An 18,806-nucleotide genomic window follows, 5' to 3' on the forward strand; every position below is an offset into this window, starting at 1 on the left:
CAGTGGTTAACACTGCGTTTGAATACCAGTCAATCGGTAACCTACAAGGTAATTCTGCAGTCCTCATGACGGTGTACACACCTCCCCCACACAGAGTAATTTTAGGTGGTAATTGATAATTAACATACACAGTAGTTAAAAAGTTCAGTAATGGATAAAGATAACATCCATCCATCCATCCATCCATTTTCTACCGCTTGTCCCTTTTGGGGTCGCGGGGGTGCTGGAGCCTATCTCAGCTGCATTCGGGCGGAAGGTGGGGTACACCCTGGACAAGTCGCCACCTCATCACAGGGCCAACACAGACAACATTCACACTCACATTCACACACTAGTGCCAATTTAGTATTGCCAATCAACCTATCCCCAGGTGCATGTTTTTGGAGGTGGGAGGAAGCCGCAGTACCTGGAGGGAACCCACGCAGTCACGGGGAGAGCAAACTCCACACAGAAAGGTCCCGAACCCGGGATTGAACCCAGGACTACTCAGGACCTTCGTATTGTGAGGCACATGCGGTGGCACACTAATTCCTGTGCCACCATGCTGATAAAGATAACAGATCATCAAAAGGCAATGTAAACCTCGGTGAGTCAGGGTTGTATCCTCTGTGCCAAGGCTAAAGTTTGTAGGAAAACCTTTGTAATTCCTAGGCATCCTGATGCTTCCAGCCATATACTTTTGTAAGTTGTCTATCAACCTGACTGGGATTCAAAAGCAGTACTTCTTATTGAGAGCCAACAGTTTTAACCACTGAGGTATCCAGGGTTTTGTTGACATTGGATTCCCCTGATTGATATACAAACCCCGTTTCCATATGAGTTGGGAAATTGTGTTAGATGTAAATATAAACGGAATACAATGATTTGCAAATCATTTTCAACCCATATTCAGTTGAATATGCTACAAAGACAACATATTTGATGTTCATGTTTTTTTTTTGCAAATAATCATTAACTTTAGAATTTGATGCCAGCAACACGAGACAAAGAAGTTGGGAAGGTGGCAATAAATACTGATAAAGTTGAGGAATGCTCATCAAACACTTATTTGGAACATCCCACAGGTGAACAGGCAAATTGGGAACAGGTGGGTGCCATGATTAGGTATAAAAGTAGATTCCATGAAATGCTCAGTCATTCACAAACAAGGATGGGGCGAGGCTCACCACTTTGTCAACAAATGCGTGAGCAAATTGTTGAACAGTTTAAGAAAAACCTTTCTCAACCAGCTATTATTGCAAGGAATTTAGGGATTTCACCATCTATGGTCCGTAATATCATCAAAGGGTTCAGATATCTGGAGAAATCACTGCACGTAAGCAGCTAAGCCTGTGACCTTCGATCCCTCAGGCTGTACTGCATCAACAAGCGACATCAGTATGTAAAGGATATCACCACATGGGCTCAGGAACACTTCAGAAACCCGCTGTCAGTAACTACAGTTGGTCGCTACATCTGTAAGTGCAAGTTAAAACTCTCCTATGCAAGGTGAAAACCGTTTATCAACAACACAGAAACGCTGTCGGCTTCGCTGGGCCTGAGCTCATCTAAGATGGACTGATACAAAGTGGAAAAGTGTTCTGTGGTCTGACAAGTCCACATTTCAAAATGTTTTTGGAAACTGTGGACGTCGTGTCCTCCGTACCAAAGAGGAAAATAACCATCCGGATTGTTATAGGCGCAAAGTTGAAAAGCCAGCATCTGTGATGGTATGGGGGTGTATTAGTGCCCAAGACATGGGTAACTTACACATCTGTGAAGGCGCCATTAATGCTGAAAGGTACATATAGGTTTTGGAGCAACATATGTTGCCATCCAAGCAACGTTACCATGGACGCCCCTGCTTATTTGAGCAAGACAATGCCAAGCCACGTGTTAAAACAGCGTGGCTTCATAGTAAAAGAGTGTGGGTACTAGACTTGCCTGCCTGTAGTCCAGACCTGTCTCCCAGTGAAAATGTGTGGCGCATTATGAAGCATAAAATACCACAACGGAGACCCCCCGACTGTTGAACAATTTAAGCTGTACATCAAGCAAGAATGGGAAAGAATTCCACCTGAGAAGCTTAAAAAATGTGTCTCCTCAGTTCCCAAATGTTTACTGAGTGTTTTTTAAAAGGAAAGGCCATGTAACACAGTGGTGAACATGCCCTTTCCCAACTACTTTGGCATGTGTTACAGCCATGAAATTCTAAGTTAATTATTATTTACAAAAAAAAAAAAAAGTTTATGAGTTTGAACATCAAATATCTTGTCTTTGTAGTGCATTCAATTGAATATGAGTTGAAAAGGATTTGCAAATCATTGTATTCCGTTTATATTTACATCTTACACAATTTCCCAACTCATATGGAAACGGGGTTTGTATTTCTTTGAGTAACCATGATATGATAGCGATGAAACAACAGTAAATTATCAATCGACCCAACTGGGGTACAAACCCAGATACCATTACTAAGTGTTAGTAATGTTAACCTCTGAGCTATCCTGGGTCTTCTACAAGTTAGGTTCCTTCCTCTTTCACTGCGATACACAACAAACACATGGCTCATGATCCTGATACCTCTATATTATTAGATATTGCGATGATTGATATTACTTATGATGGGGATGAACCACAATAAATTAGAAAAAAAAGATATAGTGAATATTTTGCAGCATAATTTAAGTACAAGTAGCAACCGAGCTGACCTGGTACTTCATTTAGCAGGAGGTCAAAGTGAGTGGCCGGGTCCTTAAAAACCCCCAGTGTAATTATTTTTCACAAGTGATGTTTAGAAAGCTTTTTAGATTAGCTTTTAAGATGTGATCTTCTTCAGTTATTTTTCATATGCATGCATTTCATTTGACTAAAAGCAAATGTATTTGCAATTAAATAAAATGCCATTTTTCTTCAGGAAAGCATTACTCCCTTATTTTTTTGTACATTTTAAAAGCTATAATTATTTTAAGTAATGTTTTAAAATTGTGTTATGCAATTATGACAACCCAAGTGATAGTGTGATTATTACAATACTTTTTTTTTGGAGAGGTGATTTCTTTCTCGCTCGTTTTCCCGGCAGATGGACCAATCAGAGGGCCTGATGCTAAAACAGTAGTTTTCCAATCTTTCCCATCACTGAACTTTTAATATCTGCTGCATTCACCTCGGCAGGGAAAACTTTCGCCTTTCAATAACTTTCTGGACTATTTGAACAATATGTTTTACTACCCTGTTGTTTTACAGCGACACACTGGATGTTTCTCGACGATCTGGTGAGTAAAATAAAATCGCCATATGTTAATATATTTAACAATATTAGCTAGCGAGTGACGAATTAGCCACCTAACAAATCCATCATCAAGTCTTCTAATACTCGACGAAGATATTTACTAACATGGACTTATGATGTATTGTAAATGTATAATAATATAATAACAAATGGGATTAAAATGTGAGTACTGTATTATGTATATATAATGATATTCATATCACCACGTGTAGCTTGCAATTGGGGATTTATGGTGGTGATTTATTTGAAATAATTAGGATATGTGAAACGGCTTTATTCCCTACATGGATGTATTTAATAGGCAATTTGTATGTTTTAGGCTCTTATTTGTCAGACATTGGATCGTATTTAATTTATTGCTGCGCAAAGACAATGATATAGAAATGTGCAGATTGATAACTCGCCACTCTAGTTAGCCACATGTCGATAGTGTCGATACCAAGGACAGTATTGGGTCGATATTAGTGGTATGAAATATACATTTTTAGTTCTCTTCTCTGTATCTGTTTTTGGTTGTGTTGTTCATTTTGCTACATTAGTGATATAGTTATAGTTACAGTCTGTATATTTACAAAATTAGGAAATACGTTATTGAACATACCAAATGCTTTAAAAGAGACAGTAGTAGTTTTTGTCTTTTTTTTTTTTTTTTAACCTATTTTGTGCCATGGATTTAATTAATATTGTATACACGATGGTATGCAACGAAGGGGAATAATTGTTTTATTAAAAATGGTTGAACTGTTTTAGTGTCTTTTAAATCCTCTATTTGCCTTTTCCTGTTTGCCCTTGTTATGGAATTAGATGTTTTGGTTTCGTCATTGTGCATATGAATAAATAAAATAAAATGCCCATGTATGCATGTCTGCTAGTTATGAAAATAGGATTGTGTCATTTTATTCCATATCGATATTGGCAATACTGCTGGATTTATATGTACTGTGTGTAAAATCGATTTAGCAAAAAAAAAACTGCTCTATAATTTCTTTATCGTTAACCAGACATTTATTGTACTACTGTATAAAAGTACCTTTAATAATCGTGAATTATTTCATTGTAATGCTCTTTGATATACCAGCAATGGCGTAAGGCACTGAGATCCAATATAAGAAGGTACAATTCATAAAAATAATAATGATAATAAATAAATGTTTATGCACGGTGGAAGAGGGGTTAGTGCATCTGCCTCACAATACGAAGGTCCTGAGTAGTCTTGGGTTCAATCCCAGGCTCGGGATCTTTCTGTGTGGAGTTTGCATGTTCTCCCCGTGACTGCGTGGGTTCCCTCCGGGTACTCCGGCTTCCTCCCACCTCCAAAGACATGCACCTGGGGATAGGTTGATTGGCAACACTAAATTGGCCCTAGTGTGTGAATGTGAGTGTGAATGTTGTCCGTCTATCTGTGTTGGCCCTGCGATGAGGTGGCGACTTGTCCAGGGTGTACCCCGCCTTCCGCCCGATTGTAGCTGAGATAGGCTCCAGCGCCCCCCGCGACCCCAAAAGGGAATAAGCGGTAGAAATGGATGGATGGATGGATGTTTGTATTAAACCTGCTTTAAACTGCAATTCACCAATATCTCCCGTAGGTGCTGTATTGCTTACACTCACTTGTTTTTTAGTTGCAAAAAAAAAAAAAAATCCAGAAAATTTATACATTTTATGTAAAATTGATTTGTCAGGTGTAGCTCATGTTGTGGCTAGAGTGGGTCTGGATTAAGGTATTGTTTGAACACATTATGTACTCCTATCCAGCAAAATCAATCTACAATACATTGTTGAGTCAATTCATCCTTAAATACAGTAAATACATCCTGGATAAAGTGTAATTGTAATAGAAAAGGGTAATTGTAATAGAATTTTTTTTTTTCAAAGGCAGGAATTTTGTGTTTGATTTAGGTAATGGTACAAGTGTACTTAACGAAGGTGGTAAAATTTGGGCAACTCACGATTCCATTATTTAATTGATCATTTATGCATATTTATTTATTTTATGGTCTTAAAGGCTCAAGTCCACCCCCAACCCAAGTGAGGAAGCGGTATAGAAAATTGTTGGGTATTGTATATTATTATAATTATTAATTGTTAAACATATGTGTAAAGGACTCCTACATATGCGGTAATAAATTGCGCCATTTTATGTTCTCGGATGCAATCGTGCACAGCATAGATATGCTGTAGATATAGAAGACTACACAGGTGAAGGCTCTAGAAGCCTGCTGAAGCAGCATGTCAACTTGTTAACATCGCTATTTTTAATATACCGAAGTAATATTATAATAATCGTCCACGCCTCAATTGTGATGCATCAAAGAATTCATTTTTCCCACCGCTAGTGCTTAATAAAGTGGCTGATTGAATTTGTCACAATTGATTATGGATGTTTGTCCTCTTGATGTATTCTTGTAGGCTGGTGGCCACTAAGGGAAAAAAGGTCCCACGCCGGGAGTTCCTGAAAGTCAACGTTACACGCACCTGGTAAATTCAATTTTGGTCTACCGTAATATACAGTCAGACAACCCTCAATATAAGACGAGCCCTCTCTTCAAGACCTGTTTTTGTACAATTAGTTTCAGGACAAAAATAATTGTGTTTGTAGAATCAGTGAACTGACTTTTCATTAATCTACTATATAATGTGTAATGTACAACGGTACATCAGGATTAGGGAATAGGAACATTTTTATATCACAGTTATTGTGACCAAAATGGTTATAATAATTATGGTGGTATTGTTGATGTGCTCAAAAGGTACTTAAACACAGACACACTGTAATCTTTAAAAAAAGTTATTTTTCAAAACAATTAAAATAAATAGACATACTGTTAGAAAGTCCACCATTTTACATGTTTTGTATTTATAATGCTTTATTGATACGCGTCCTACTCTGTTCAGCGGTCCTTGAACGCTCTGTCAAAATCCCTCCGTCTCGTATTCCTCTAAGTATAGATCAATATACCAATCACTCTGTATTAGGAGAGCACAATCTGTAGGTTTAATTTACACAATTTAATATCTTAGTTGTTCAGATACATTGGGGTATGTTGTTTCGAGAAAGATGTTAGGGTCTCTTGTATTCATGTTAGCATTTCAGCTAGCAAGCTAGGATCAGTTGATCCATAAGTTCAACAAAAGATGGTTATCAATCATAGTTTTTCAATAATTTTAATTTAAAACGGTAATACTAGCCATCGGGATCTTTACCCCAGTTATCATTAACACTGTTTACCGTTACATCCCTATCCTGCCATACTCGCCCTGTAATTACTTGGTATCGATACCAAATTCTGCATTATCACTCACTCCTATCTAACAACCTTGCAGACACTTTTCTGTGTTTCCTGGTCACTGGTGTGAGTGACATTAGAAAATCTCTGACTCGCTAGAGGTAGAGAAGTAATTTGGGGCCATCTGCTGGCTTGCATGTCACAATATTTAGATCCCAAACGCAATACAGCAGTGTTTCCCACAGATTGGCAATCTATTTTTGACTGTTTGGGGCGTGGCTAATGTGGTTTTATCGTATAGTTTGCATAATTGGCTATGACGCATGTCATTTTTAAAAAGTCTAAAATGTTATACATACTGCATATTTAACAAAGCCATATCGGTGTTATACATATCAATAATTAGGGATGCATTAAAATGAAAATTCTTGGCTCAAACCGAAAATGGGGAAGCCATGGCCGAAAACTGAAACTAATTATAATGGCAATTATTATTACCATTGTTTGCGGGTCTTTCTGAGATATATTAAAGTACGCCTACACCCCAGACACGCTCACACCGCTCCAGATCAGGCATAAGATTCTGACACTATGATAACTTTAGGCAAAAATCTCACATTTTTATGGTATGGTATTATAGTTACTGCTCTAAAATATGTTAATTCAAAATGTCTTGATTGAAAATTTTTAGCTAAAAGTCATTCTTAAAAAATATAGTACATGATAAAAGTTGAGCATATGTATTCAAAGCTGTCAAAATAGGATTTATTTTCTACATTTAAAATACTTCATGGTCTACATAACATGTATAACTATACCAGATAAAGCGTAGCTCTAATGTCACTAGCTTAATTAATGCTAACATTCAATGGACAAGACCATTGACAGGCTAAAGAAAATTAGCATTGCGGTTGTTTTAAACTTGTACAAATATTTAACAAAATAGATTTAAACAAAACAAAATTGACATAAAACAGAAAATGTATTTCTACTTACAGACATATATTCACCAAACTCTGTAGGAATATTGATGCTAACTCTGCCAGTCAATTCAATTCAAAGTTTATTATCATCAAGTTTATTAAATTAAATCAGTTTTATTATCATTTAACGACTTTGAGCAGGTAATCCATGCTTTTATTTCGTCACATTTGGACTACTGCAACTCACTTTATCTAGAGTGATTGCAGTTAGTCCAAAATGTTGCTGCTCACCTTTTAACTGGCACAAAAAACATGAACACATTACCCCATTTTAGCATCCTTTCACTGGCTAACAGTTCATTTTAGAAATAATTTAAAAATTGAATTATTCAAATCTCCTTACGGATTAGCACCACAATATATTTCAGACCGCTTAAAAATCTACATCTTCACACGGTCTCTGCATTCTGCTGATCTATTCTCCTTGTCGTCCCAAAACCCTGATTAAAATTCAGAGGGGATCGTGCGTTATCTGCTGTGACTCTTAAACTTTGGAACGATATCCCTCTGGTTATTCGGACGTCTTTTTCTTTAATGAGTTTTAAATCACGTCTTAAAACATTTTTTTACCCATTAGCTTTTAAACCAGCATGATTTTTTTACCCATTAGCTTCTCAACCAGCATGAGATTTGTGCAATCTTAGTTTATTTTATGTTCGTTTTACGTATTATATGTACCCTATTTTCCAGACTATAAGGCGCACTTAAAATTCTCAAAACTCGATGCACTGCGCTGTGTAACCCAGTACGCCTGATGTAAGGAATACGTTTGATTGAGCCTACCCACTTCACTGAATTTGTAGCGTTGGACGGAGTTTAAATGGTCTTACGTTGAAGATGTCAAGGAAAGTTTGTCATTCTGTAAGATCATACCTAATAATGATGATCACGCTGATTTTATACACTCCATAACAAGTGAATGAAGGGCATTCTTAGTCAACAGCCATACATGTCATACTAAGGGTGGCCGTATAAACAATAATAAATATCAATTGAAAATACTGTAGAATAAAAAGTAAAATATAAAAAATATTTATTAATAATCTGTTGAGTTGACACAGAAGCCTGTTGCTCAAATCTCAAACTTGAATGTCAAAAAAACATAACATTGTCAATGTTTTTTGGAACATGGTTCACATATATCTTCCAGAAGGTTTATTGTTACTTTCCTCTAACGCAAAATACCATTTTATACAATTACTGTAGCCTACCCACTCTTGTTGATATTCCACTGACCTCCCCACAGTGATGACATCATGAACTACGTGCTGGAGCAGGTCCCACCGCCTCATCCCAGCCTGCCGCGACCTCGTTTCTCCTTATACCTGTCCTCCCAGCTCCAATATGGCGTCGTCCTAGTCTTCCACCGCCAATGTACCCTTCTTCTGGGTGAGTAACCATATTCACCTTGCAGCGGATTCTATCACTTTTTCCTGTTCTCTAACCCAGTGTTTTTCAACCTTTTTTGAGCCAAGGCACATTTTTTTCATTAAAAAAATACGGAGGCACACCACCAGCAGAAAATGTTAAAAAATTAAACTCCACCAGGTTGTCATGCCTTATTTTGAGTTTGTTGTTGTTTTCTGTGTGTAGTGCTTTAGTTTCTGTCTTGCGCTGTTATTTTGGTGACCCTTCCTGTTTTGTTGGTGTTCTCCTGTAGCAGCTTCACGCCTGCTTTATTTTCGCAATCAAGACTATATAAGTTGTGCGTACGCTATCCTTCTTTTGTGGGGACATTGTTGATTGTCATGTCATGTACGGATGTACTTTGTGGACCGTCTCTGCTCCACACACTGTAAGTTTTTGCTGTCGTCCAGCATTCTGTTTTCGTTTACCTTATATCCAGTTTAGTTTTACTTTTGTTTTGCATAGCCAACGCTATGCTTCAGTTCCTTTTCCTAGCGGGACTTGCCTTTTGTTAATTTTTGGTTTAAGCATTACATACATTTTTACCTGCACGCTGTCTCCCGCTGTGCTCTGCATATTGGGATCATGACAAACCATCCTCGACGCGTTCCGACTTCTACAAAGCAATTAACTACCTGCTGCCACCTACTGATATGGAGTATTACCCTGCCAAGCTCTACACTGCACAGGCACGAGACAACAGCATATTATTATAATTATTGATTTGCAAAAATATTTTCTGGACCAATTAGGTGAAGTTGCATAATTTCCCACGGCACACCAGACAATATCTCACGGCACAGTGGTTGAAAAACACTGCTTAACCTACTCTCATCCTCCTCAGAGGATATTCAGTATATTTGGAGTCGGCTGTTGAAGCAGAAGAGAGCTCGGCAGCTTGACATTGAGGACCAGGGCAAGTAAGTCCGGACTCCCCCAATCTCACCTAAAAGTTCCCATGGAGTAATTTAAGTGTCATCCCAGACAAGCTTTACTCTTCCGGGATGCTCTGTCTTACCTGGATGACGCTGATGGAGTGCCTGATCCTTTTTTTGGAGTAATGGATGATGGCATGGCGAGTCTCAACACACTGATTAAGGTATGTTCCACAAAGATAAATATATGAGCTCCCAGGAGACCTCGACCAATGTCCTATAATAATAATAATAATAATAATGATAATAATAATAATAATAATAATAATAATAATAATAATAATAATAATAATAATAATAATAATAATAATAATAATAATAATATTAATAATAATAATAACAATAATAATAAAAAACAACAGAACAGGCCAGACACTGAAAATAAAGGGTTCGGGGGGCCTTTACTTTTCTTGTTAAAGTCTGCGTCTCAGCTTTGTGTCATAGGTGAGTATTAACGTTTTGGCATTTTATTGTCTTTTTGCTTGTTTTTCACAAATGAACCCCAGGCTGTACTTTGTGCACTGCAGATATCTAGACTCACTCTTATAGCCAAACTGGTAAGCACTGATTAAAATACAAGTTTATTTAAGTTTATTTGGCAGGTTTACTCTTTTTCTTACAATAATCTAAGTTTGGTGCTATTGGTGACAAACCATATTATTATAAATGTAATTGCAGACACATTGGTCCATAGCAGTATAAAATGCATTATAATACAACACAACACAAAAATGCAATCATTGCAGTTTATGGTGATTGAAATAAATAATAACTGTTTTAATGACATTCAGACTTTACTTAAATCAAGCAGCATTTCCTCATCTGTGGCTCACTAGTGCAACAACAACGCCGGAAATGTGTCCCGTGAAAAACCGTCCGACCGGAACTCTCTAATAACTAAAGTTGTGGGTGAACTATGTGAACCTGCTATACCGGTAGGTTTTAGCGCTTTCATAGCGAGTCTACAGACAGATATAAGTTAGAACTTTACGCTACTTTATATTATAAATGGCAACAGCGGAGGATAAATTCTCCATAACAAGAAGATAGAGGAAAAAGAAGAAGCTTATCGACTACGGTGTCTGCACGGACTACAAAGGCGGACGCGCGCAAATTTTCAGGATTTATGCAGATCCCAAATACAGATCAGCAGGTACCAGAAGGTAAGAAAGTTGGTTTCGCATAACAAAATGCCAGATAAGATGTCTGCTAATGGGTGCCATTTTGCAGTTCTTACACACCCATAATAATACTTGTATGTTGAAGCACAGCACGTCTGACTACAGTAGCCGTAATGGGCCGACAATCCATCAAGCGGTGCAGCTTCATAGCTTACCAAAGTCGTACTAAAACATTTTGACCGATTTTTGAGCGCCGTGTGTAATGTTCTATATTCTCAATGGAACATTTGCATTTTTGGTGTTGTTTACTGGCATCATATTGCAGTCTACACGTATCTCTTATGTGTGACTGCATCTACTGGTCACACTTATCATTACACCATGTACCATATAAAATAGCTTTGAGGTCGGTATGATTCCGTACTTTAGGCGCACCGGGTTATAAGGCGCACTGTCGATTTTTGAAAATGAAGTGATTTTAGGTGTGCCTTATCGTCTGAAAAATACGGTAAATGTATATATATATATATAAATATATATATATATATACAGTATATATATATATATATATATATATATATATATATATATATGTATATTAGAGATGCGCGGATAGGCAATTATTTCATCCGCAACCGCGTCAGAAAGTCGTCAACCATCCGCCATCCACCCGATGTAACGTTTGATCAGAACGTCACCCGCCCACCATCCGCCCGTTGTTATATATCTAATATTAATAAAAAAATTAAAAAAAAGGGTGAAAACTACGCGAATTGCACCTTGTGCAGACAAGATTTTTCGATCGGACACGGAGGAATTAGCGATGTAAAAGACCACGTTGGGACAAAAAAACACAAGTCTAATGCCGTTGCTAGCGATACAAGTGGAAAACTTTCAACGTTTTTCGTCGCCCAAACAGATTCTTTGGATGTGATAAATGCCGAAGTTTTATTTACGGAGGCAATAATTGAGCATGGACTTCCAATCGCACTGGCTGATCACATGGGACAGTTAATAATGTAATGCAACCTTTAAAAATCATTACGCGGTGATCGCGATCCCAAAAATAAACTTTTCTTGCATGATAATGTCCAGAAAAATTCGCTTTATATTACTATAGAGTCCTTTTAACGAATGAGTTTGATGGTTTATCACAAACCTTAAATGAAAGAAGTCCTTTGTTCTCCTGCACCGCATGCGCAATCCTGTCGGCTGTATTTCACAGCACGACATACTGTAAAAAGTGTTTATACTATTTATACTTTCTTTTTTTTTTTTTTTTTTTTTTTTTTTTATGTCCTGTCCAGCTTCTCAGGCAAATCATATAGTTGATGTAGATGCCCATGTCGGCTGTTCAGATTTACTTTACAAAAGAGAAGTGCAGGATACTTCTCTTGTTGCCTTATTTGTATTTGACTTTATTAAATGTATTTATATTATCATTTAGTGCAGCCGGGCCGGAGCAGGAGGGGATAGAAAGAGAAAAAAAAAGAAGACAGAGGGGGAAATTGTGGGGACAAGAGGGGGATTAGACAGTGAGACAAAAACAACAACAGCAAACAACAACAACAACAACAATAGAGCAACATCAGCAAATATGACATGTACAAATATGATGGTAAAAGTAATAGCAAATAAGCAGTTAGCGAAAAATAAAAAATAATACAGAAATGACAATGAGCATTATTACACTACAAATGGATCAATACAAATACCAATAGAAATAGCGCTATTGATAATGAACAATACCAATAATTTACCTTTATTATCAACAATACAGTTGTTTAAATGCAACAATACATATACGTAATGATAACTTGAGATACGAAAGAATGCAGAAAAATGGAGGGGGAGAAAGAGAAGCAACCTACATTAACCTTGTAGATTGTTATAGTCACAATAGGTTAAGCTTTGTCAGTGTGCCATGTGTTACACCCAGTTTACCCTAGGGCAACAACGTTAATATATGTTTGATGAAACGTGATTATGTGCATGAGTGTAAGTATGCATATGTACTTGTATATGTACAGAATGTGTATATGTGTTTATACAATGAATGTATATGTACAGAATGTGTATATGTGTTTGTACAGTGAATGTATATGTACAGTATGTGTATGTGTATGTTTGTATATTGAATGTGCGTGTGGATGTACGAACATTAGGTAGGTAAATATGTACTGTATTTGTGTATGTATGTGGGAGCGTAGGTACCTATGTACGTATGTGAGCATACGTGAATTTGCATGTACAATACATTCGACTCCCAGAGTGCGTGGGAGCCAGAGCACGGCCCCATCACCCCCGAGAGCCCATCCCACAAACAGGAGGCGTGGTGCCCAGGGAACCAGGGACCACCGCCCCCACGCAGCCAAGCCGGCCAGCGACAGGAACCCCAGAGCCCGACCCACCGTACCGCCCACAAGGGCCAGCAGCAGGCCGCAGACAGACGCACCCGGCGGAGGACAGGGCACGAGAAAAGCAGGGGACAGCCAGACCCCAAGCCAGCGAGAGACCACACCCCACACGGGCAGAAAGGCGAGACGCCCCGCCCGAAGGACCCAGAGACTCCCCGCAACCGGACGGGAAGACCGCCCCCGCCCCACCGGCAACCGGGCCCCCACGAGCCCACCCCCCACCCCCGGAGAGCGCGGCGAGGCCAGCCCCCGGCCACCCCACCCAAACCGGCCGCCGCAGGACCACCCAGGCACAGGGCCACGGGAACCACCCACCCCACCCGCAGGGACCCCAACGATGGAGATGGAACAACCAGCAACCGCCCCGCCGAGCCCCCCCCCTGAGGGAGGGGAAAAATTAAAAAATAATATTAATAAAATATATTTTAAAAATAAATAAATAAATAAATAAATTAATTAATTAATTAAAAAAAAAAAAAAAGAATTAAAAGAAGATCACAGACATGCTGACAAACAAGGTCACTACCCCAGCAACTGGCCGACTCGCAGCACCTCGGAATACCTTGCAGCACCAAGCTACCACAATAGACGCAGGGACTAGGCCCAACAGGCCCCAACCAAGACGGGCACCCGGAAGGGATGGACAGCGGGACCCAGGAGCTCCAGACACGCAGTTCGGATGCAGTAGCCTGAGGCATCGACCCCCGTCTGACAGGCAGGCCCAGAGCGTACCCCCAGAAATATACATACATACATACATACACACATACACATACACATACACACATACACGTATACATACCCACACATACACATATATACATATACATACACATATGTACACATACACATATATAAACATACATACATACACACACATATACATACATATACACAGTTCGTCAGCCCCGACAGCCATCACGCGCGCGCGCTGCCACCAGTCACAACATCAGCCACACCCCTGCACCAGACCCAGCAGCCACGGGCGCCCACACCACAAACAAACGGCAGCAGAAACAGCAGCCGCAATAACCCCAGACAGCCAGCACCAGCCAATCAAATTAAAGCGATCAAAGAAAAACTGCGACCAGCAACCACACGCCACCAGGGCCACGGAGACCAGCCGGCGCCAGCCCGCCGGTCAGCCCGAACGCCAACACGCAAACAAGAGACACCAACAACCCCCCCAACCAAAAGGCCCCCCACCCCAACCCAAACCCGCACAAACACACCACCGCCCAAACAACCGGGACACAGCATCCAGACCAGACACGGGGGCTGCGCCGCCACCACACCAAGTCACCAACAGAGACCCCACAGCGCAAGGTCGGGCCACACGGGCACGGACCCCATCCAACAGGAAGTGAGACCCGCGCGACGCCACACACAAATAAATAATAAGATTAAAAAAAAATGAAATAAAATAAAAATAAAAAAATAAAATAAAAAATAAAATTTAAAAAATAAAATAAAATAAAAATGAGTAATAATAAAAATAAAAATAATAAATACATTAAAAATAAAAAATATATATATAACAATAATAAATGAATAAAAGCCTGGCAGGCCACCAGACCGCAGTCCCCGCCGGCCGACGAGGCAATGAGGGGTGCGCCGAACCCCAAACCCCCCATGCATGTGTACAAGGCCCCCAGAGTGTCTACTGTGTAGTTAAAATTAGGAGGTCAGCCGTTACAGCCGACCTCCAGTCCCTATTGATGTGTGTACTGTAGCGTGAGTGAGATATGTATGCTTGTGGGAACTAATAATGCGATTAAAATTATACTATTTATACTTTCAATTAACAAATTGAAGTCTTGTGAAAGGTTGACAGGATAACTGGCATTAACTGTCAAAATAATTTCAAACTATTGAAGTTAGCTTACAGAATAAACATGTCAATCAACCCATATGATTTTTGCTGTAATATTTTTGTTTTGAAAAGTCACTGTGACTGATAGAAAAGTGATGGTTTTAGCAACATTTTAACCTGTCTGAATGCTAATAGTCATTTTGCGTCGGGGGGCGAAGCCCTGAACCCTCCACCAGGACTTTGTCCTGGACCTACCGGGGCCTGCGGCCCTTGGACCCTGGCTACTAGGTTTTTCTGATTTAAAAGTTGGCAGGTATGGTGAGGTTATAAAGCTTTTGCCTGTTAAAGAAAGGAGACTGATCCAATGCACAGACATTCGCGTGCCACGCTGTCACGACCCAGACGCACACCAGTGCGCAATCATATGGGAGCCGCGCTGAGCGCACCTCCAAGCGCGTCTCGCTGCCGGCGACGGCCAGATATGGGCCCACGCTCCAGCGCCATCCATTTTCAGGGCTAGTTGATTCGGCAGGTGGGTTGTTACACACTCCTTAGCGGGTTCCAACTTCCATGGCCACCGTCCTGCTCTCTATATCAACCAGGGTGAGCCCCACCCCTTTCATGAGCGCACTACGCGCGGAGTGACCCCTGTTACGCGCCCCCGGCAACAGGGGTGGCAAGCAGGTAAGCTGCGCGGGCGGAGCGCGCGGAGTGACCCATGTTACGAGCCCCCGGCCACAGGGGTGGCGGGCAGGTAAGCTGCTTACCTGCTGCGCGTGACGCCGGCCGCGGCGAAAGCGGACGAGGCGGGGTGTCGGTGCGGTGGGCGCGGTAGTGATCCTGGACGTGCGTCGGGCCCTTCTCGCGGATCGCTTCAGCTACGGCTCCCGGTGGGGCCCTCTCGGGGGAAGGGGCCTCGGTCCCGGACCCCGGCGAGGCGTCCCTTCTCCGCTCCGTAAAAGTGTCCATCTCTTTTCTTTTTTTTTCTTCTGTTGTGGCATATGCAGCAGGTGCCTGCTCGTTTTTCGTATGTGGGTAACAACATTTAACTATGTATATATATTTCCGAATTGGTTTAACTGCCACCCGCAAAAAAAAAAAAAAAAAAAAAAAATTAATCCGCCCGACCCGACCCGCGAGCGGATAAAATCTTAGTTTTTTTAATTTCATCCGCCCGATCCGCGGATAATCCGCGGACTCCGCGGTTGTGTCCGCAAACCGCGCATCTCTAATGTATATATATATATATATATATATATATATTAGGGCTGTCAAACAATTAAAATATTTAATCACAATTAATAGTATTATTCATAGTTAACTCAAAATTAATCATGATTAATCGCAGATAGATATAATTTTTCATCATTAATAAGTGTACCCGAGACAGATCATTTTCCAAGTTTTAACACCATCAACGTACAATTAATTTACTTTAATTAAAGTTAAAGTACCACTGATAATCACACACACATAATGAAATGTGTCTTAAACATTATGCTTTATGTTTATGTTTTTTTTAAACAGTTAATCACAAAAAAGGGCAAACACCATTCAATGACAATAAAAAATGCCTACTGTATTTATTTTATTATTTATTTATTTAGTAGAAATACAGAATTTGTATTCTTGCTTTAAGAGCACTTGCATTTAAAGGAGGAGCTACACTTGCATGTTTAGATACCAGTTTCACGCATTAATAACACAAATGTGGATTGTTATGATCATGCTTTGATTGTCAAAGATGTTTGGTAATACCCATCCATCCATCCATTTTCTACAGCTTGTCCCTTTTGGGTTTGTGGAGGGGCTGGAGCCTATCCCAGATGTAATCTGTGATATTTCCACCTGAATAAATACTTCTGGTATTATGTACATTACATGTTGTACAAGTTAATTATCTTCACATTGCTGCATGACAATGTTTTAACCTTCTGTAGTAATTAATAAAATGTAATATTAAGCCTGCTAATCATTCTGTAATTGAGGACTTGACCAGAACATGTTGTAAAATAATTTATAGAATATTTCAGCCAGCCAGAGAAATCCACCCCCGCGCCCTCATATCACAGAATAACAGTACATAACATCTCTGACAAAGCATGATCGTAATGTAAGACATTTCTATTTTGTTAGGTTTCCCCTAAATTGCCAAAATACCTGTGACGGTGGGGCGTGGTCAATATGACGTCATCGCATGATTTGCTATGATGTATATATTCTTTAAAAAGGCAAAAAAAATTGAATATACATTAAAAACTATTAAGTATAGTATTAACATATATATTTTTCTTCCATAATATCGTTTTGTTCTATTTTTAAATTGTTGCTGCTTGTAGTACAATGTACTTTGTTGAGACTTTTTTTGTTGTTGACATTTCTCCAATCCTTTTCGTCACTCTTTCTTTAATAAAAACCACTGGCACCAAATCTAGCATCTATTTTTGGTGTTATTGGAGACTGTACTCGTGTTTAGAGAGTCTGTTTAGATATTTCTGTCCCGCCAGGTCCGTAACAAAAAGCAAGGAGAAGAGAGCCTGACGTCACACTTGCTTCGCGCTGCTGGGAGCCTTTCTCTCATTAAAAGCCGCCAGTGTCATCTTAAATTGTGGAGCTCGCTGTCCGTGGGTGTGTCTCAGATATAGCGTGGCTCGGTTTGTAAAGTGGCTGTGCCAGCAACCTAAGGATTTGTGGTTCAATCCCCAGCTTCCGCCATCCTAGGCAGGTCCGTTGTGCACCCTGGCTTCTGATGGGTCGTGGTTAAGGCCTTGCATGGCAGCTCCTGCCATCAGCTCCTGTGCATATAGTAATCACAACATCGATTTTGGGAGCACGGTTCCATCTTCCGGTGATCAAAGTACGTCTTTTTAACTATAACTACATATAGCCATTCATACTGGAACTACCTGCTGGTGTTAATGTGTATGTTAGTATGTTATGATGGTGATTCTTCCGATGGTCTGTGAACACAATGTGTTGGCGGAAGTGATGTGTGTCTAGCAGTGAATTACAGAGACATACGTGTATGCACGGAAGAAATACTTGTTAAAATTGGGCCCATTGTGAGCATTAAATTGGTAATAAAAGCTAAAAAATAGAGCGATATTTTCTTCTGGACGCTACAATACATTACATTACTTTATTGTGTTAGGTGTGGCGGCTAATATGAAGCTGTGGCGCATCGCCACAATCAAATAAAAGTAAGGGGAAACCCGTAATGTACTGCGTAGCGCTTAATTTTGAAGCCGGAAAAGTGTGTGATTGGTTTGAGAAAGTGTCTTGACATGCTTTGATGTCAGATCGACTGTTTGCAATAAAATCATCTCCTTTCGACTTTCTGCCGACCGTCTTTCATTTCTGTTGAGCTTTTATGTCGTCTTACTTACTAAAGCGGTCTCAGTAACAATCCAAATGTAATGTTATCACTGCACCTGAACTGTAAACACAGGAGTGAAGCACAACCCACCTCTTATCGATGCGCGCAGCAGGCATTTGCTGCAGGGATGTAGTCTCTTCTCAAGGCAAACAAATTAAAACTTTATACTTTTTTAAACAGCTCATTACAAAAAAACTAAACATGATTTAATGACAATAATTAAAAAAAAAATGCCTACTGTATGTTGCTGTATTGCCAG

At 39.8% G+C, this 18,806-nt stretch overlaps 1 protein-coding gene across 1 annotated transcript in view; it reads left to right on the forward strand.

Moving 5' to 3' along the window:
• Nucleotides 1-3,118: 3,118 nt before the first annotated feature.
• rec8b (REC8 meiotic recombination protein b) overlaps nt 3,119-18,806 on the forward strand; it is a 40,865-nt gene continuing 25,177 nt past the window's right edge. The window contains exons 1-5 of the mRNA XM_061964765.2: nt 3,119-3,254; nt 5,678-5,746; nt 8,725-8,867; nt 9,730-9,805; nt 9,870-9,984. Coding sequence (XP_061820749.2) covers nt 3,199-3,254; nt 5,678-5,746; nt 8,725-8,867; nt 9,730-9,805; nt 9,870-9,984 — 459 coding nt within the window. The 5' untranslated portion in view covers nt 3,119-3,198. The remainder of the gene's footprint in view (nt 3,255-5,677; nt 5,747-8,724; nt 8,868-9,729; nt 9,806-9,869; nt 9,985-18,806) is intronic.

Source organism: Nerophis lumbriciformis, linkage group LG07, assembly GCF_033978685.3.
Source record: "Nerophis lumbriciformis linkage group LG07, RoL_Nlum_v2.1, whole genome shotgun sequence".
Taxonomy (NCBI): Eukaryota; Metazoa; Chordata; class Actinopteri; order Syngnathiformes; family Syngnathidae; genus Nerophis; species Nerophis lumbriciformis.